The sequence below is a fragment of the Psammomys obesus genome, unplaced genomic scaffold, assembly GCF_907164565.1.
Source record: "Psammomys obesus unplaced genomic scaffold, mPsaObe1.curated_primary_1811, whole genome shotgun sequence".
Classification (NCBI taxonomy): Eukaryota; Metazoa; Chordata; class Mammalia; order Rodentia; family Muridae; genus Psammomys; species Psammomys obesus.
Genome location: NW_026586383.1, coordinates 11,347,676 through 11,369,183, shown reverse-complemented (window position 1 = coordinate 11,369,183; position 21,508 = coordinate 11,347,676). Strand labels below are relative to the sequence as shown.

General features: G+C 43.4%; 1 protein-coding gene across 4 annotated transcripts in view; it reads right to left on the bottom strand.

Moving 5' to 3' along the window:
- The window catches only part of Tcaim (T cell activation inhibitor, mitochondrial), a 33,592-nt gene extending 12,128 nt beyond the window's left edge, over positions 1–21,464 (bottom strand). For 2 of the 4 annotated variants that reach the window (XM_055601565.1, XM_055601567.1), the window contains exons 1-5: positions 21,334–21,464; positions 16,162–16,231; positions 13,159–13,294; positions 9,529–9,685; positions 1,386–1,638 (exon numbers count right to left, since the gene is read on the bottom strand). In XM_055601565.1, coding sequence (XP_055457540.1) covers positions 1,386–1,638; positions 9,529–9,685; positions 13,159–13,294; positions 16,162–16,220 — 605 coding nt within the window. In that variant the 5' untranslated portion in view covers positions 16,221–16,231; positions 21,334–21,464. Of the gene's footprint in view, positions 1–1,385; positions 1,639–1,746; positions 2,936–9,528; positions 9,686–13,158; positions 13,295–16,161; positions 16,232–21,333 lie in introns of those variants that run through there. The other 2 variants (XM_055601566.1, XM_055601568.1) reach the window with 2 other exon arrangements.
- Positions 21,465–21,508: the final 44 nt, after the last annotated feature.

Here is a 21,508-nt window from a genome sequence, read left to right as displayed (position 1 = left end):
GCAAAGGCAGGTGGATCGCTGTGAGTTTGAGGCCAGCCTGGTCTACAAAGTGAGTCCAGGACAGCCAGGGCTACACAGAGAAACGCTGTCTCAAAAAACAAAACAAAACAAAACAAAACAAAAAAAACAAAACAACAAACCAATGCTAATATTTTGATAAGTATTATTTGCAAAATATATTTTATAAAAATGGGCTCATATTATGCAATGTTTTACAATCAACTTTCTACACTTAACATTATGTTTTGATCATCTGTCCCAATCAAAAAACAAGTACAAAATCATGAAGTTATCAAAACATTAATGGCAGCTTACTAAACAAAGCATGCCAAATCTCAATCTCTCCCTAGTTTGTTTTTTTTTTTTTTTTAAGATGAGGTTTCTCTGTGTATCTTTGACTGTCCTGGACTCACTTTGTAGACCAGGCTGGCCTCAAACTCAGAGAGATCCGACTGCCTCTGCCTCTCTGAGTTCTGGGATTACAGGAGTGTGGCACTGTGCCTGGCTAAAAGACGTTTTTTAAAAAATATTTATTTACTTATTATTATTATTAATTTATACTGTTTTGCCTGCATGTATGCCTGCACATCAGAAGAGGGCATCAGATCTCATTATAGATGGTTGTGAGCCACCATGTGGTTGCCAGGAATTGAACTCAGGACCTCTTTAAGAGCACTTAGTGCTCTTAAATTCTGAGCTATCTTTCCAGCCTGCCAAATATTTCATATCCATTTTTTTTTTTTTTTTGAGACAGGGTCTCATTATGTAGTCCTGGCTGGCCTGGGAGCTCAACTACATAGACCAAGCTGGCCTCGAACTAACAGACATCCTCCTGCCTCTGTTTCCCAAATGCTGAAATTAAAGAAAAGCACTACATACCATACTCAAAATATCTAATTTTTATAATTGAAAAATACTCTTTTTTCAGTCATCTGTTGAAGATGATACTTTAGAAGGCCGTTGGTATGGCTGTCTGCTTATCCTGAGACAGGGTTCATTAGCCCAGACCAACCCGTGTTGGTCTTGATCCCCTCATCTTCCTAACTACTTTCTAAAGGCTGGATCACAGCCATGTGCTCCCACACCTGGGCTATTTTCTGTAAGTATGGATTATTAAAGTTAATCACCTCTGAATCTCCAAATAGACTGGAAATGTCTAACATGTAAAGAACTGATTTAAAGAATTTCAGTCTTTTGCATGTATCTGGTATTAATCAATAACAAAAAAATTGGAAGTGTTTTTGGAACTTTAAGCAAGAAACATGAAATATATTTTCTCATGGTTTCTACATCAAATATATTACTAAATTTTCTTTTCCTGAAAAACCAGAACTACATTTAAACACAAACGATATGAGGTTGTTTACATAAAACCTTTTACTTACGTTAAGGTTGTTCCCACTTTTGGGACATGTTCAAGGTCTTCGTCAGGGTCCTTGAACCCCGTAAAGGAATAATAGGACCTATGCCATTTGATGGGTCTGTCAGGCATCCCTGTAGCTTCCTTGAGAGGCTGGGAATGCACACTAGTGTTCAAGCTTTGGACGTGCTCAACAGACAAACTGCAGGAGTTGAGAATATACAATACTGTGCTTAGCAGATCGCTGGTGTGCAAAGTAAATCTGACTGCTCGAAATCCTAGAGAATATAATTCCCCAGACAGTTAATACAGGCGATTACTGCTTTACCTCAGAACCATTTCTCATGAAACAATCATAAAGTTATAATCTTTAGAAACATTTTTACCCATGAAAATCTCCCCATTGGTAAATCATCAGCAAATGGAAAAACACTTCCTCTTCCAAACTCTACCGAAGTATTTTCGGCTCCATGGATTCCTTCCTATGTGGGCACCAGGGAGCACATTCATCCCAGCTGTGAAGGGATGGAGACCATTTTCAGTACTGCCTGTAAATCTTGTCACTAAAGAGAGAATGTGCTCCGTGCCCACCACCACGTTTCCAGCAGAGGAAGGGTGCACGGGACACCTGCATTGGCAGTGCATGCCAGGGAAGGCCCAGGCTAGCAACCTGCTGTTGGTGGTCACAGACGTCCACAGGACACAAACTTTTCAAATTTTATTTTGTGTGTGTGCATGTATGCATGCATGTATGTATGTATGTACATCATATGTGTGCCTGGTGCCCAGAGAGAGGGAACAAGAGGGTGTAAGTTTGCCATTGGAATTGGAGTTACAGGTGGTTGTGAATTGTCCTGTGGGTTCTTGGAATTGGACCCAGGTCCTCTGGAAGAATAGCCAGCGTTCTTAACCACTGAACCATCTCTCCAGGCCCAACCCCAATTTTTAAAAGTAGCCTGAAAATTACACAAGGGGGGAGCTGGAGACATAGTTCAGTGGCAGAGTTCCTGCCTAAAGGGCATGGCACTTTATGTTTCTATGTTTCATTCATAGCCCTGACAGAAAATAAAATTCTGTTAAGTATTATGAGTTTTTAGACAAGGTCTCACTATGTGGCCCTGGCTGGCCTAGAACTCACTCTGTAGACCAGGCTGGCCTCAAACTCATAGATAGTTACTTGCTTTTTTCTGCCTCCTGCGTGATGGGTTTGAAGGTGTATGCTATCACTTTGGACCACAAAAAAACTCTATAAACACTTGCTCATTGTAAAGTTTCACACACACACATATGAGCAAAAGTCTGCTAACAGGTATACAATCGCATACCTTTACTAGACAAAACCACTGTTAACAGCTGTACAGTCTTCCAAAAACACGTGTTAATCACACAGCTAACCGTGCACATGTGACCAGTCACAATGAATTAGCTAAAACTAAGCTGGGCATGGTGGTGCAGGCCTGTAACTCCAGCTCTTGGTGGAAGCTTATCCTTGGCTACATGGCGAGTGTAAGGCCAGCCTGGAGTATCTATGAAACTTTTTCTCAAAACAATAAAAACCAACCCTCCCAAGCCTACCATCACCACACCACCACATTTAACTAAAATTTAGAATCTCTCTTAGAATCCCATGAGCAGCCATTCAAATACCCAGCAGTTACGGGGCTAGTGCTTGCTCTATGTGAGGGCTCACCTGCGGAATGCTCTTCACGCAGGCTCTCTTGCACAGGGCTGGTCTAAGCCTTCTCTCTGTGCTTCTCTGAACTTTATGACAAATGCTAATGTGTTTCTATAAACATACACACACTTATTTTGAATTGTTCCTTTTAAAGATGGTATCATTAGAATCTATTATTTGAACCTTTTGTCACTTAACTTGGTGACCCTTTGATGGACCAGCTTGGCTCCATCTGAAGATTAAAAGCCATCTTGTTACGGGGCCAAAATATGTTCATTCTTGTTTTCTCTAAAACTTGAATTCGACCCAGTTTCTGGACTTTGACATGTCCCACACTCTACACAACGACTATTCCCTGACTCTGCCCTCCTAAGATGTCTGCCAAGTAAATTTGAGATGTTCAGCTAACTTCCTACATGACCACAGATCCCTCAAGCCTTGGAAAGCATTGCCTTGCAGTCTGGGGCTCTATAACTCCTACTTTCTCCTGTGTTCAAGGCTATTCTTCAAACCGCTGTAGAAAATAGAGCTTGGAGGTCTCTACTCTGACTTGGTGGGTCAGTGACTTCCACTTCTGTGTGCAGAAATGAGCCTTATTCTTTCCAGCAGCCACATGCTGGTTAGTTTAATAAGCACAGCGTGGCGTTTCTTGCTCCCAGTGGCGACGGGCCTGAAAGCCATCTTCAAATCTGCATGTGAGATGGAAGTGTACTTTGCTGGCCTGGCCTGACTTCCCTCCTTATGGCTGTGTGTGTTCACATGTGCACTTTCTTGTCCGCACGTGGCACAGGGCAAATCAACTCGGGCATTGCTCTGCCACTGTCCACCTTATTTTGAGGGATCTAGGTGATCCCTTAGGGGAAGCTGGGCGGCTAGTGGGCTTCAGGGATCCTCTCGTTATCTGTTTAGTGCTGGGATTACAAGGCATGCTGTCACAGCATATGTGTGTATATGTGTGTGTGTGTGTGTGTGTAGGTTGCTGGAGACTGAGTTCAGGACCTTACTCTTATATGGTAAGCATTCTGCTGACTGAACTATCTCCTCAATATTCCTGAGATATATATGTTCTTCTAAAAAAAAGTATTTATTTATTTTTCATGTGCCATGGTGTTTTGCCTACATGTATGTCTGTGTGAGGGTATCAGATCCCCTGAAACTGGAGTTACAGACAGTTGTGAGCTGCCATGTGGGTGCTGGCAATTGAACCCGGCTCCTCTGGTAGAGCAGCAAGTGTTCTCAACTGCTGAGCCATCTCTTTAGCTCCCAGATGTGCATTCTTAATAAGAGCCAGTGCTTAACTCATTCTTGCAGATATATTCTGCATGACACATACATACACGATACAGAACATGTAAAAATAAGGTTTTTCCTTTGGTTTTTCAGGACAGGGTTTCTCTGTGCTGCCTTGGTTGTCCTGGACTCACCGAGAGCCACCTGCTGAGTGCGGGGATTACTGGTGTGTGCCACTGCACCGGGCAAGAAATTTTCTTAACAGGATCATTTGACTGTAAAGTGAGGATTACTGGCAGGAGAAAAAAATCAAACTTTTTCCTTGAAGGTCAGGAAGAAGTAGCTTAGACTTAAACTAGCTAAGTTAATGCTTAGTAGGAATGCTGGAAGGAGCCTGCTGTCCGAGGTTACAGTCCTCCCAGTCGGGATACCATCCTGAGCTCCTCATGAAGGTGCAGGCCTCCCCAGCAGGGCCTCCTGCTCTCTGCCAGACTTCATGTGGAGAGTGTCTCTAGACAGATGTCCCCAACTACATTTGATATATGGCCTTTGACACAGCTCCATGCTAGCTCGCTCCTCCCGGTGCCTATAGGATAATTAGGTAATATGTTCCCATTCATATGATAGGAGTGTACTGTTTAATGCAAGTCAAGCATCCTTGAAGTACCTAGTTCCAACCAATTATGTACTCCTATCCTTGGAGCCCCCCCTCCCTAAGGGGTTGTATAGCCTTTGCTCTCTGGAGTTAAAATTGAACTAGCTCCCTGCAGTGGTTCCAGGAGTGTCTGCTCCCCTCCTGCCTTTGTGTGCTGGTAGGAAAGTGCCCCCAGGCAGGAGGAGAATCCCACAGCACTCAGGAGGCAGAAGCTGGAGGACTCTCTGTAAGAGAATCTACTTGGTCTACAGAGCAGGGCTGGGGAGAGTGCTGGAGAGACAGATTCCCAGAACCCACATGGTGGCTTATAACAATCTGTAATTCCAGTTCCAGGGTATCTGATGTCCCCTTCTGACCCTGACCCTAAGTGTGTGTGTATGATACACAGAAATACCTGAAGGTAAAAAACCAAAACAAACAACCAAACAAAAAACAACCAAACCAACCAACCAACCAGATTAAGTCTAGTTGGCATGGTGGCACACACCTTTAGTCTTAGCACTTAGGAGGCAGAGGCAGGCGAGGCTGCCAGCCTGGTCTACATAGTGACCTCCAGGACAGCCAGGGCTGTTATCCAGAGAAACTTTGTCTTAAAAAACAAAACTGAAACAAACAAAAATGAAATCTAATAAAAATGTTAAACTAAGTCAGATAAACCGTAGTTTCCATTTTAGCTTATAAACTCTGATCACTGAGTCTACCTCACCCCGTGCGACAGGACATGCCCTTTAGTTCCTTAGGGTTCCTCTGAGAATAACAGTTTTGCTGTTTTGGGTATGATCACTATAAGGTACACTCTAGATGTTTATGTGAGATTGGAAAGAATACCACTCCTTTGTAAAGCACATGTGAGACCCTGGGTTCAATCCCCAGCAGTAAAAAGGAAAAGTTTGTGAATTTACACAGCCCACCACAGAGCACCCCTGCCTCTCGTTCTCTCTCTCTCTGTCTGGACAGGGTCTCACCATGCAGCTCTGATCTGGAACTCACTAGTATACCAGGCTGGCCTCTCCTCCAGTGTGGGATGGCAGGTATGAGCCAGCACAGCTGGCCTGCAGAAACACTCGTGCCACAAACAGACAATTATCAATGTAAAAAGGGCAGCAGAGGGCTGGACAAAACCTGACTGTTTCCGTTTGCTTTTTATTGTTATCTGAGTTACATCCCATCTTATAAGGCAATCTGATTTCTCCTGGTATATGAAATGCTTTACATATTAATACTATCTTTTAAAAATCATGCTTTTCCCATTTCCAGTTGAATTCCTCTCTTTACCTGTTCTTGCTATGAATAGTTAGTGAACCAGTTAATCCTCCTGACAGGGCAGGCCTTTTGGACTGCGCAGCCGGGCCACAGATGCTTTCTTAAGCATTGATTCGTAGACATTCTCAGTGGATTCTCTCCTTCTAATGCTTATTTTGATAATAAAGTTCACTTCCTCTTGGACCAAAAGTACCTAGAGCTGGAAACATGACTTTGGCCTTTAGGAAGTTAATGTATTGCCATGAAATAAGGCATCAAAGCAGACAGGGGCTTATTGAACGAGGCTCTGTGGAAATGGCTGGGGTGGGAAAGAGGATCAGTGGTTTGAAATGACCAGAATGCATTATATATGCATGAAATTGACAAAGAATAAAAAGTCAATGTTAGTAATGTCAAACTGTTAATGAAAATTCAGTAGTGAAAAAGAACAACTTTAATTTAATAAGCCTTAGTTCCATAGTGGTCCTCCAAAAATGGTAGTGCTGGTAACAATGTCCTGAACAGAAGGACTGACAGGTAAACAGAAGGATTGTTACTAGGTAAACAGAGGGAATCTTTTAATATAGGTTTCTGTTTACAAGACCTCCCTTAAATCCACCCCAAAAGTCAACTACCTCAGGCAAGTGCATCTAGTCTCCAGTTTCTCTGAACAGCCTCAGTTCAGTGGTTCCATGGTATCCTCCCTTACAACAAGCAGATAAAAAAGCTGAAGAAAATTGGGCATGGCAGTGAACACTATGGATCCCAGCACTTGGGAGGCAGAGCGGGCAGATCTCTGGGAGTTTGAGCCTGGTCTACATAGTAAGCTCCAGAATAGCTAGGGCTATGTAGACAGATCCTGTTTTCCCTTATCTCACCCCCCACCAAAAATACTGAAGAAATACAACTTTCAAATCTTTGCCACTGTTAATCTTTGTCATAAAGATAGAGGCTACGACTTACCTAGCAATAAATACTAAAGTGAGGCTATTTTCTATGAACAGCTAGAGAAGGTGAAGTTTGTCTCTATAAATCCCGTGTCTGGAGAAATCATGAATTCAGGGTAGGTCATCATGTAGAATGTGGTAGCTCCTGCTGTACCCTGATACTGAGTAGCAGAAACACTGACTATTAAATAGTTATGAGCATTCAGCCTGACATGGTAAACAATACATCTCAGGAGACTCTTAAGAACATTCATAATCATTTAAAAAACTTCTTAAACTTTAAGAAAGGGTCTTGCTCTGTAACCCAGGTTAGTTTGGAACTCATAGTCCTTCTTTCTTAAGTTCCCCACGCTGAGATTACTGGATCTACTGTTCCTGGCTGAGGCTATTTTGAATAAAACTCTAAGTCAGATGGAGAAACCACTGAGAAGAGAAATTTCTGACTTTTTATTTTCCCTGAGAAAATAAAAGACAAGAAAATACATTAGAGAGACTGGACAGGAAGCTGTCTTTAACACAAAATACAGAGGTTTTGTTTTATTTATTTATTTACTAAGGGAAGAGCCTGAATGCAGTCCCCTACTGTCACAAATTATGTGGTGATTTTCATGAATTTTGGGAAATCACAGGGTGAGCACACTCAGACTCAATGGATGACCTTCACCCTGAGAAACTACCTTCCTGATCATGGTGTTTCTCCTGGTTTTGTGACACAGCCTTTCTTTCCTTTCCATCTGAAGTCCTGAGGTACTGTGAGGAGTTTTCTACAAACTACTGCAATTCTCATTTTCATAATCAAAGATCAAGTCAGGAATCACGGGAAGAATTATAAGTATGCTCTGTGTGTCAAAGGCCTAGTAAAGTCTTTGAGTGCCGCAGCTACCTCTTTTTGTTTGTTTGTTTGTTTGTTTGTTTTTTGAGACAGGGTTTCCCTGTGTAGCCTTGGCTGTCCAGACCAGGCTGGCCTGGAAATCACAGAGATCCCCCTGCCTCTGTCTCCCGAGTGCTGAGATTACAGGTATGTACTACTTCTACCTGGCTATTCTTTACCCCTTTTCTTTCTTTCTTTCTTTCTTTCTTTCTTTCTTTCTTTCTTTCTTTCTTTCTTTCTTTCTTTCTTTCTTTCTTTCTTTCTTTCTTTCTTTTCTTTCTTCCTTCCTTCCTTCTCTCTCGCTTTCTTTCTTTCTTTCTTTCTTTCTTTCTTTCTTTCTTTCTTTCCCTTCCTTCCTTCCTTCTCCCTTTCCTTTCCTATCTTTTCCTTTCCTTCCTTTCTTTCTTTCTTTCTCTCCCTTCCTCCCTCTCTCCCTTCCTTCCTTCCTTCTCCCTTTCCTTTCTTATCTTTTCCTTTCCTTTCCTTTCTTTTTCTTTTCTTTCCTTCCTTTCTTTCTTTTCCTTCCTTCCTTCTCCCTTTCCTTTCCTATCTTTTCCTTTCCTTTCTTCCTTTCTTCCTTCCTTCCTTCCTTCCTTCCTTCCTTCCTTCCTTCCTTCTTTCTTTCCTCCTTTCGTCCCTTCCTCCCTCCTTCCTTCCTTCTTTCTTTCCTTCCTTTCTTTCAAGACAGGGTCTTTTTATATAGCACAGCCTCCACCTGGTAGCAATTCTCCTGCCTTAGCCTCCGGGTGTTAGGAATATAAGTATGCTAACATACATAGGTTTTCGTAAACATTTTTTATCCGTTTTTGAGTCAGGGTTTTGCTCTGACAACCCAGCTTCTTGCATCAACATTCCAAGGACTAGGGTTATAGCCACACACCCACAGCTAGAGGGCTAGCTATCAACCTTACTACATCCAGATAGAAATAGGTGCTTAGAAAGAAGGGTATGCAGAAAAAAGCATTAGGTAGAGGTTAGAGACTTGAGTTTTCAGAACCATCCTCTGTCTCTGGGATCTTTGAAAAGTGGGCAGAAATCACTAGGTCACATATGGTTAAACATTTCTCTCCTCACAGGGACAGAAGAGAAGAAACACTGTAGATTTCAGAGTGTAAATGCAACACACATGCCTAACACTCAGGCCAACACTGAATCTGAAAGGCCAAAAACAGGAATACTTCAGGGGTTTCTGTGTTGTTTTGAGACAAGGCCTCACAATACAGTTTAGCTATACACCATAATGGCTGGCCTAGAACTATGTAGACTAGGCTGGCTTCAAACTCACAGAGATCTGCCTTCCTCTGCTTCCCAAGTGCTGGGATTAAAGGCATGCACCCCAACACTGGACTGGGATACTTCAGGAAACAATTGTTTAAATACACAAAAATAACTTGTTTAAACTCATGCAGCTAGGAGCAGAAACTAATTCTAGGAAAACACTTTTCAATAACCAAGGCTTGAATGCAAAAGCATTCTGGCAATATCAGAATCAATGAACACATTTCACGTGAAGCTGGCAAGGGACACGGAAGAAATAAAACAACGTACCGGAAGCACTGATAGACTCCTGGCCTTCAGGGCAGTTCTGGGCTGTTTTTTCCCTTATATAAAATGTAAGCTGAGTTGGTTTCAGAGACTTCAAGCCTGGTTTCTGGAGATTTTCTAAGTAGACACTTAATCTCTTAAGAGAATTTTCATTGACTTCCTAGAAAAAAATATTAAGGGCATTTACATGTGAATAAAGAAAGAAGAAATTATATGCTGTCTTTAAATATACTGAAGATATTAAGTAATCTACTGTTAAAAAATGTTAAGGGAACAGGCATGGTGACAAACAGCTTTAATCCCAGCGCTCAGTCAGAGGCAGGCGGATCTCTGAGTGCCAAGGCTACACACGGAGACCTTGCTGAAAAATAAAAGTTGAGAGCTGGAAAAACAGCTTAATGGTTCAGGGAGGCGCTTGCAGAGAGCCGGAGGCCCACACAGCAGCTCACAACTGCCTGTAACTACAGCTCTAGGGATGCAATGCCCTTTTCTGGCCTCCATGGGCATCTGCACTCACTCCCCCAACACAGACATGAACATCATGGAACATAAAATAAACACTTAAAGAAACACTGGGATTTCCCATTATCTGGTAAAGAATTAGCTTCGTATTAGAGTGCAGTGGATTAGCATTGAAGCTGAGACACAGAACATGTAACCATGTAAGCATCAGGGTCGAAGGCATTAGTCTATCACTTCGCAGTAAAAGCAGCTTTTCCAGGACTATCCCAAAGCAAGAACTCAGTGATTATTATACCTAACAGTACCTCCATGATAGACCGAGACTCATTTTTATAAAAAATTAGGAACCCCCATATATATGTGTGTGTTTGTGTGTATTAAACAAAGCCATAAGACAAGTAACTAAATAGGAGAAATATAGCTAATTTTATAGTAAAGGCCTGTAGTGTGCTCTTTGATGAATGACAACTTCTTGATTACTGGAGCACTGCACAGTCCCCAAAAGAAGAGAAGCATATGAGTACAGATGAGCAGACACGGAGGGGCTTCATTTCTTACAGTTACACAAGGAAGAAATGTTGTTAGCAGAATGGCGTGAGCAGCAGCTGCTTCCTTTAATATAGTTTAAATGTATTTTCGAGTGTGTGTGTGTGTGTGTGTGTGTGTGTGTGTGTGTGTGTGTGTGCGTGCGTGCATGTTATGTGTATGTGTGGAGGTCAGGGAACAACTTCCCAGAATTCCTTATTTCTTTCTACCATGTGGAACCTAGGAACCGAACTCAGGCTGATCACCTTGGCGGTGGGTGTGCCAATGGCACCTGGGTGAGCCATTTTTCTGGCCTTATTTTAAGTGTCTCTATCAAGCTTAGGATGGCCTTGAGCTAAAATTAATGTGTATATGCCCGAGTCTCCAGAGTTCAATTAAGCTGCACATTTCTAACTCGAGATTAATAACAGCTGTTGTTTTTTTGTTTGTTTGTTTCTGGTTTTGAGACATGGTCTCACTATGTAGCCCTGACTGCCCTGGAACTCTCTGTTGATCAGGCTGGCCTTGTCTGCCTGGCCATCCTGGAATTAAAGTCATGTGCAATTGCTTTTGATTATTTAAATTTCTCTTCCTGCACACAGTGTCTTGAGAGTAGAAATTATTTTGCACTTTGTTTCTAGAACTTATTATATGGCATTCTTGGTCAGGAAAGTCCCTCAACAAGTTGGGTCCTTCCTGCCACTGAGAGACTAAATATTGCTTCATACGATTCAGGGCTGCACTCCTGAATCCCAGCATTTGGGCCTTGAGAGTTTGTCTGAAAGTTCTAGTTAGAGAGCATAGCTACTGGGATATACTTGACATAAAACGGCCTGCCTGGATCAGAGGAGGTCACCCTTTTAACCAAGCACTTAGCTTTGGGAGGGGTGTACATAAGGTGCAGTGGGAGAAAGAGGACATCTGCCTACCTGGGCAGATCATATATGGTGTGATAGATGTCAGAGTGAGACTACCCAAGGGAATTGCTGGTTTCAGTCCAATTGGAAATTCACAGCAAGTCTGAGGCCAACTTGAGTTACATGGCGAGACACTGTCAAACAAACAAACAAACAAACAAACAAACAAAGCAAAGCAAATGGGCTGGATATTGGTAGTACAAACCAAAAAGTCCTGTATTTGGTAAGCTAAGGCAGGAGGATTGTCTTGATTTGAGCCGTAGAGTGACACCCTGTCTCAAAACCAAAAACCGAACCCAAAATCTACCCAAAATAAAATTAAAAGCTTCAAACTTACTTTTGATGTTTTAACTTTTGCCAAAAGAAATAATAGAAGTATAACTCAGAAGTTAATAAAAACAATGATCTTTGGGAAACGAAGAGGAATGGGGTAAGGGAAATAGGGACCAGACTGAGATTTTGAAGTGAGCTTTGTATTTAGCTGTGAATTTTGAAATCTGTTAATATCCCATAATTTAAAATTAGAGTATTAAAAGAACCACAACAGTGAGTGCCAGTGTGAAACGCTGGCTTTAGAGTAGGATGGAGCACTTGAAGCCTCAAGCCTGTCATCAGCAGAGGGCATGCCTGCGCTGAGGCAGAGCCGAGTGGGTAATGGCCAGTAGAGTGAAAAGCCTTCCCAGAGCCTGCAATTCACTGATGGCAGGAGACAAACAAAAAACCTAGTAAACAAGCAGCATGGGAAGGAAAACAGACACAGGGAAAATACTGATAGGTAAGAGGGAAACACTGGAAAGGAAGCAGCCTGGGAGAGGCTGCTGAAAGGCAGAGGCGAACTGTCTCTGTGATGTCCAGGGAGGCAGTCCAAGGTGAGGGAGCAGCGAGCACAAAGGCCTGGCCAACAGTAAGTGCGCAGAGCACACCAGCTGACAGGGTAAGTGAAAACACACCCCAAGACCGCACTCAGGATCAATGGCCTGCTAGGACTCCTGCAACTCGGAAAAGCGGTTGTGCTCAGTCAGGGTTTACTAAAGCACAAGAATGGCCGGCAGTGGACAAGTGCACGGAGCAGGAGGCAAGTCCTGGCCGCTCCACAGCGCAGACCACAGCCAGGGCTTCCCAGTAGTGATGTGCCGTGACGTTCGAGGTGTGTGTGCCTGAGCCTGGTGCCAGGCTTTATTAGTTCAGGTTAAGTCAGAGGTCAGGGTTAATGAAAACGAAGGGACCAATGCGATAACTTTAATGCACTTAGCTCTCTAATATTATCTAATGTTGAAAAATGCTGCCGGTTCCGAGTTTGCCCCAGGGCCTTTTCAGTTTGCACTCCAGAGCATGAGGCAGGCAGGAGTGTGTAGCGGTGCACACAGCATGCAGGGAAATCCACCTAGGGCGTCTTTAGAAGAAAGACTCCATCAACTGTAGAAAGGGTTAAGCTTTCTAGTTTACTCCAAAAACCAGGAGAAAACATGATTAGTATACTCTTGAATTTATGTGGCAACTTTATTGTTTATGTAAGTAATGACAGCTTTGAATAAATGTTTTCAACTAACATTACAAATATTCACTAAATGTATTAATTTGAAACTTTATTACTTTTCAATTTAGTATTGTTTTTATGTCAAACATTATCATGACAGAATACTATAAACTTACAGAACTTTCTGCATTATATTGGCTCAAGTAAATCAACTAGACTATAAACAACAAGTTAGAAAAAACAGGTGTTTACCCTTTCCCTGGGGTACTGGCCAAAGAAATCTGGATGAACTGCAAAGTAGAAAGGCCTCAAGGCATTGACGGCTTCTGCTCCTGATAAAGCTCGAGAGCAGTGCAACCACGGTGGGAGGATCTTCTTCAGGCAGAACCTGTCAGAGACAGGAGGATTATTCGGTGCCGCGCACACAGCCAACCCAGAGCTCCCACGCAGGGAAAACCACAGCAACAAGACAGACAGTGATGTGCTGCAATTTGTCTGGTTTCGAAACAGTGATTGTAGGCTCCCCCAATGCAATATGAGCAGTGGTAAGCCATAAGAGTTTTCCCTCCACAACTCTCTCCAAGAGCTGCTTTGCTGCAGATGACGCTTTCCCCCTGAAGTTCTGCTTTGCTTTCTTTAGTTTACAGCAGTGGACTTTTCCTGTGCAGTGGAGAATGCCCTGAGGATTGAAGTAGAAAGAGGAAGAGGGTTTCTCTGTGTAGCTTTGGCTATTCTGGATTTGCTTTGTAGACTAGGCTGGCTCAAACTCGGAGATCTAAGTGCCTCTGCCTCCCTGAGTGCTGGGATTACAGGTGGGCCAGCAGACATTCTAATTCGTAATCTACGTCTCAGATTGTCGGGACTGTTCTTAAAGTACTGTTTGTTTACTTCAAATAATAATATGGTTTTTAGTCCAAAGTAAATGACTTGACTCTGGGGAACAACCCCTTGAATACTCCGATTTACACCTTTCGTTGTGGCTACACCACACAGAAGTCTCTTGGCAGTCTATCAGGTATGCTGAGTCTTGGAATGTTTTATACCGTTTGTGATGGAGACTCTATACTTTGAAGATTTCTTTTTTAAAGGTTGAGTTTTACCATGTTCTTTATGTGTATTTGTGTGTGCAACCGAATGAGAAATAAGCACAGGTACCTGTAGAGGCCAGAAGAGTTCACTGAATACCTGCCTGTCATGGGTGCTGGGAAACAAAGTTAGATCCTCTGTAAGAGCAGCATGAGCTTTTAACCTCTGAGCCATCCCCCTAGTCTACATACAATTTCTTAACAGTCGGGAAAACAGCAGCATATTTTCAGGTTACCTTCTGCTTTATCTGTTGCATGTATTTGAACCTTTTATGAAGCAAGTATACAGGTGGTTCAGTAGGTATGATAGCCGGAGTTTAATAAGAAAAGGAGGGACAGACAGCTGGCATAGCTGGTGAAGTGCTATTCAAGAAAATCTGAATCTGATCTCCTGCCAGGGATACATAGTGAGAACCTGTTCAGACAGACAGATGGCAAGGAAGACGACAATCCAACCCCCAGCGCCACCTTTTAAGCTTCTCCCTAGACAGTCTCAAACTTGAGATCTTTCTGCTTTGGATCCCCCTGCGTCACAGTGCTTTGAGTCTTTAGCATAACATCCTTTCTCAATGCTGCCAAAGCACAAAGCCCAGGTGAGGTCACCACTTAAGCCTGTTCTCAAGTTAGCCTGGCAATTTCTCTTTATTCTGTCTCTGGAAACTGGTCCTGTCTTTCTTTGCTGCCAGACTGTTACTGCTGAAGCATCTTGCACAGCCTCCTCACCAGTCTACTTGTCTAGCTTTCCCAAACCATGTATGGTTGCATGCCATTGTATTTCCTCTTTTTTCTTTTTAAACTTTTTATTGGTTCTTTGTGACTCACATCATGCACCCTAATCCCACTCATCTCCCTGTCTCTTCATTCTACTCTCTGCCCTTGCAACCTCCCCCAACAAATAAAACAGAATAAAAAAATCATGTAGTGGAAGCTGCAGTGTGTCACAGTGAGTCACAGAGTGTTCCCTTTTTCCCTAACAGCTTTACTTGCAAATGCTCCCAGTGAGTCACTGGGCCTATTTCAAGGCCTCTGGCTTCTGCTGCACTATCTGTACTGGATCCTCATGGGCCTCCTCTTGATAGCCTATTGATGCCCTGTGTCATGGAGACCCTGCAGCTTTGGATCTGCAGACTGGCCCTTTCACATGCTCAAGCAGATCACAGGTGGGGTAGATGTTGGGGTGGGCCAACTCAAAGCCCTGGATCTGGGCCTGGGAGGTAGTTCAGTTGGTTGGCCTGCCAGCTCCCCTACGCCTGCACCGCCAGGGCGAGCTCTCCAGCACAGCCCTGCTAGACCACTCAGTGCCCAGCAGACAAGGGGCAGGGTCAGCTGTCCTGTTCTCATGTCTTTGAGTCCAGCTCACCTGCATCTTCACAACTGGGGCCAGCTCTACAGTGATGCCCAGGCTCCCAAGTGCTGCAGCCAGCGAGGAGCAGGGCCGACACTCCCAGGAGAAGGGTAGGGACAGCAACTATATACAAACACGTTTCATGGTTTCCACAGTTCCTACGTGGTTCTGAGTCTTATATTTAAGAGACTCAGTATTCAATCAATCCTTCCAACTTGCTCTCAAATACTCCTTATAAAAACTCTGAATCAAGCATGGTGACAGAAGTCTGAAATTCCAGTGGGGTGGAAGAGGGAAGATCAGGAATTCAAGACTAGCCATGGTGACAGAATGAACTTGGGCTACATGAGACGGCCTCACTTCCACAGACCCTTCAGCCAAGCTCCTATGACCTTCCTTGTTCTTACCCTTCTACATGATTTTAAGTCACCATACTGCCCCTGTGCCACAAACTCCCACCTATCAGAGTTGTACTTATTTATGAAAGTGCTGCATATTTACCACACCAGGAGGAAGAATCTGTATTCTTCTTACAGCCACTTTCTTTTCTACACTAAAACATCAAACTATGTGCTCTGGGGTTTGGGAACATAATACTGTGCTAGAGTGATCTAATCTACTTTTTCTTCTTAGTATTTCATATAGAATCATTCTGTTAGGACCTACTATCTCCAGCCCTCAATGAAGCCAATTTAGCTGCTCATATGAGTTTTCTTTCTTTCTTCTTGTTCCTGCCATAGAATAAGACCTGAAAAACAAGTTGAAATCAGCTCAATGCATAACAGACTTCCCCTAAACAAACACAGAGTGGACCACAGAGCTTACCTCCTCAAAGGCCTCAGGTGGCAAAACATTTCTGAATATGCACGCCAACTTCCAAGCATCCATTAATTGCCTAACAGATTAAGCGAACAGAAGAACTGAACAAGTGAAATTTGAGATTAAAAATATATTACATATTACCATTATGCTACTATCCTCAAAGAGAAATGCTCAGGTATTAACCTAATAAGATATTTATTAGCCGAGTGATGATGGTGCATGCCTGTGATCCCAGCACTTGGGAGGCAGAGGCAGGTGGATCTCTGTGAGTTCAAGGCCAACCTGGTCTACAAAGTGAGTCCAGGACAGCCAGGGCTTGATATACAGAGAAACCTTGTCTTGAAAAACAAACAAACAAACAAACAAAAAAAAAGATATTTATAAACTACACATGTGAGGATGTATTTTAGTTACTTTTCTGTTGCTTTGAAAGAAAAAAAAATACCTGGACAAAAGCAACACAAGGTAGAGTGTTTGTTTTGGTTAGGCCCAGGCGGGGGATACAGCCTCTTAAAGGTAGACACAGGCAGAGAAAGCACAGTGGCAGGAGGAACAGAAAGAGAACAGGAAGTGGGATAGACTACAGACTCTCATGGATGCCCCTGCTGATGCACTTCCAACCTTCCATAACTTTCTCAGTGCCACAGCTATTTATGACTTTCTTTTGTTCTGTGACCATGTAACTGCTTCTACATTGTAATACATTATTCAGGAAAAAAAATAAATCTATCTTCCTAGGCTATGGTCATTCACAGTTAATATATAATATAAAACTGCTATTATTATTACCTTTGTGGGAAGAGATGTTTTCTGTTAACACCCTTAACTATATATGAAAACCTTTTATTAATAAACTCTCTTCTGTCTTCACATTGTTTTATGCTGAAAATTTTTTTTCTTGCATTGTACAGAGTAATTTTAATCCAGCAACATGGCTGCTCTTATCTCTTCTAAACATCTTTTAGGTCTGTGTGATCTGGCTGCAATGCAGACATGTTCTTAGTACAAACCTTTAATCACAAACAATGTAGGTAAGGTTAGTTTGTAGAAGGAAGAGAAAATCAGACTAACTTTGTAACCTATATAGTTTTGAGTTTTAGGTCCAAGTTAAGCTAAAGCCTCTTAGTACCTTTCCAGAGAACACAGGAATGTGACCCTATCTGTGAGAACAGATATAAAAAAAGTGAGCAAGCAATGACCTTTACTCAGCAAAAAGAAGGACCAGACCCTGGTCTTCGAGATAGTATTTCTTAGCAACCAAACTAGATGGCCTCAATCCTTCTTCTGAGTAGACCCTGACCTCCAGCCAAAAGCCCGCAGCCCCAATCTTTAAGGATGAGCTAACCACCCCTACCTTTAATTGCAGCTGCATCCACACTTGGCAGGACTGGCCAAGCTTGAGCACCTAAGACTAAACAGTTATCTTACTTTATAGCTTCCTCACCCAATCCTGAATTGTCAAGACTGCAACTTCAAAATTCCCATGCCTTGTCTTTTAAAAAACCAAGGCCTTTGTCTCCCACTGCCACTCTTTGCTGACTGGCAGGAGTGAGCCCATTGTGCAATGGTTAAAATAAACCTCTTGCGATTTTGCAACGATGAGATCTGGTCTCCTGAGTTCTCTTCATCCTTTCTGAAAATTAGGCTCATGCTGGGCCTAACAGAAGGAAGCAGCAATATTTGAAAGTCATGTCTAATTGAGAGGCAGAGAAAGGATGAATCAGATAAAGATTTGCCCAACTCTCCTGAGAGGAAAGATGACTTAAGAAAGAGAAGTGCAGAGGGAGAGACGAGGCAAGAGAGTTTTACAGAAACAGGCTGAAGAGAGAACAGCTACCACAGGAGAAGACAGAATGAACCAGAGAATGAGAAGGAGCCAGAAAGCTTGAGTTAGTTTGAGGTAAAGCAGAGCAATTTAGTCAGAAGTGAGAGAAGCCATTTTGAATCAGTCAGCTTGGAGAGGAGTTTTAACCAGAACAGCGGAGTCAAACCAGCCAGCCAGAGTTCAGAGAGAACTAGAAAGGATGAGCTTATTCGGCTGTATGTCTCAGGGGCTGAAAACAGTCTAGGCCTAGGTAAGAGTGTATGGAAGCTGCCAGGATTAGGCCTAGGTTAGCAGCTGGAGAACACAATTACACCAGGCAAATAAAAGATACTTTTCCAGCAGCGTAAATCAAGACCTCAGCCTCAACAAGTAAAATCCCTGAAAGAACTCAGTCTGCACAGTTAGCAGCAAAGGGTTGTCTCTTCCACTGCTGCAGACAGCTAGCTACATAGAGAATCAAAGACTCTCGGGATTGAAGACACGCTGTTGCTGAACATGGACTGGGTGCTGTGGTATGCTAGTGACACTAGCTCCAAAAGCCGAGTGCAGTTATGTCAGCCTGCAGGAGTTCTGTTTTCATACAGGTTCTTAAGATTCCTGTATACTCCACAGAATACACCCACCCTTCTATTGAGAGAAACTTCAGGCACGCTACAGAATGACTAAAGACACTCATTGTCTAATCTGACTTAGAAGGTATTCTGTGTCCTCAGTTCACCATTTTATCAATAGCCATTTACTCAGTACTCCTGGTCCAGGGCGAAGAACTAAAATAGAGTATTACAACAACTGCTGAATAAGGCCTGACACTGTGCCCGCCTGTCATCCCAGCACTAGGGAAGCAGAGGCAAGTGGATCTCTGTGAGTTCAAAGCCAGCCTGGTCTACAAAGCAAGTCCAGGACAGTCAAGGCTACAGAGGAACCCCGTTTCAAAAAAAAAAAAAAGACAACTGTTTTCACCAAACTTAGTTTATGAGAAAGGTGTAGGGGAGGAGGAGACTTGAACAGAGCAATGGGAGCCTCCCTGGGGCAACACGTAGAGGAGGAAGGACACCCTGGAAAGCCTTGTTTCAAAGAAATGGTCTACTGTATGGGTAGACGTGCAAGGAGAGAACTCACTTACAAACCATAATAAATGACTATTTGAATCTACTTCATAGTTGTATTACTTTTTGTTCTATTCCTTCCCCTTCCTCCCTTAATGTCTGCAACTCTCTCTGTAGCTCAGGCTGGCCCAGAACTTGGTATGTAAACCCAGCTGCCTCTGTCCTTTACTTTTGACAAGTAAAGAAATTGACAAATAAAGGTCTTATTGAGCTTTGCACTCTTGGCACAATGTGTATTTCCACTAAGTTAACTTCACTCTACTTTCATTTTATAATTTTCTTTTGTAACTCTCTTGTAAAGTATTAGAAAAAAAATGATCTCTCAAGATTTTTTTGTTTGTTTGTTTTTAGAGACAAGATCTCACTTTGCAGAGTTGGCTGGCATCCAACTCAGAGATCTGTCTGCTTCTGCTTGTGGAGTGTTGGGATTAAAAGCAGGAACCCTCTCACCCAGAAGCAGGCTTTTTCCCCCATTGCCTTTAGGTTTCCTATTTACAGTAGGGAAGAAAGTAAAGCAAAAAGAGCAAAATCAGGAAACAGTATTAGAAAAATCAATGGATAACAGTTGTTTTGTTTGTCTGTTTTTTGTTTTCAGGGTTTCTCTATGTAACAACCCCCGCTATCTGGGAACTCACTCTATAGACCAAGCTGGGCTCAAATTCAGAGATTCACCTGCTTCTACTTGAGTTCTGGGATTAAAGGAATCCTTACACCACCTGGTTGGATAACAAGTTGTTATTTTTTAAATTTTCCTTTTGTTTTTCTTGCTGGATATTTAAATCATAACTACGTCTTGATTATTAAAGGTACAGGAAAAAAAATACTAGTTTCAAGAAGGATACAGGTACTTCTAGCTCAGGCTCACCTATATACAGGCTTTGGTGCTACACCAGGGTCCGATTAAATCCACTAACTTTAATTCATCCAAATGTTTCAATACATCTGGCACGATAAAAAGACAAAGCTCTTCAAACCTGCTTTGTCTCTCAAACCATTTTGCACTGCATAGGATTAGTGTAGGGAATGTCTTTTGGGCCTTCCCTGTTAAAAAATATCTTTTATGTGGTCTCTCTGCATCTGTCTGTTTACCTAGGCCTAGTCCTGGAAGCTTCTAGCCTCCGACACTTACTGCTGAATAAACTCACCCTTTCTAGTTCTTTCTGAACTCTGGCTGGCTGGTTCAACTCAGCTGTTCTGGCTCACACTCCTCTCCAAAGGTGACTGATTCAGCCTGGCTTCTCTCAATCTCTCACTGAAGAGCTTTGCTTGGCCTCAAACCAACTCTAGCAACCTGTTCTAATCTTCTGGCTCCTCATTCTCTGGCTCGTTCTCTTTTCAACCTGTCTCTGTAAAACTCTACTGGTAAAAACTGCCTCTGAATTCCAAGAGCTGAACTTTCACAAAGTCAGCCTCATTGCACTCTTTCAACTCACTGACTCAGCCGACCTGCCTGAATAGAACTGACAGAACGCAGAGATCTGTATGCCTCTGTTTCCTAAGTGCTGGGATTTCTTTACCCGGAACCTGCTGTACCAGGCTGGCCTCCTGAGACTAGAGGCATGCCTATTCCAGCCGGGTCACACAGACCTAGAAAGTGTTTGAATGGAATCTCCTGCCAGAGCTGCCATGTTCTGAATTAAAATACCTTTATACTTCCCAATTCGGAGGATTAGGTTTTTCAGCATATCCACTCTAGTACTGCAATTTCCCTGACCTTAAAGTCTCTCCATCAACACTAAGCTAAGGGACATCAGGCACCTCCAGCTCCTTTTCAGTAGGCCACCTTTAGACAAATGCTTCAGCCAACCTTTTGACACCTTTTAAAAACTAGATGAGCTCTATATTAAACTCAGTAAGCTCTTCAGCGGTGCAATGCACCGCCTCATGGACTAGGAGTCTGATGACAGGTCTTGGCCCACACCAGCGGCTTGGCCCACACCTTGAGGTGGCGCTCCTCCCAAGGCGCCGCCAGCCTCCAGGGTCCCACCTCAGGCACTCACAGGCCAAGGCCTCTGGGAAAGCGTGGAGTCCCTGGACAGCTTGGGCTAAGCAAGGATTCCGGACAGGCCTGGCCCACAGCGTCAGCGCTGCCCCGGTCCGGGTCCCGAGCGCCTGTCACTCGGAGCCGCAGGAACCAGGCTCACTGGCCAGGGCGGGCCGGCCTTCCTCAGGGCTCCGCGCCTGGACGTCGGCTCTCGGGGGGCCCCCCACCCGCTTCAAAGCCCCGCCGGGCCGTGTCCTTACCCCGCTACCTGCGGGATTCCGAAGGGAGCTTCGGGAGACACAAGGCGGGAGTTGGCGCCCACTAGGTCGGAGGCAGAAGGACGACTAGCGGGCAGGTGGGAAGACCGAGAGCAAAATTAAAGGAGCAGGGGCCGGAGGGGCGGGGCCAGCGCGCGCGTGCGCAGCCCGCTGCTGG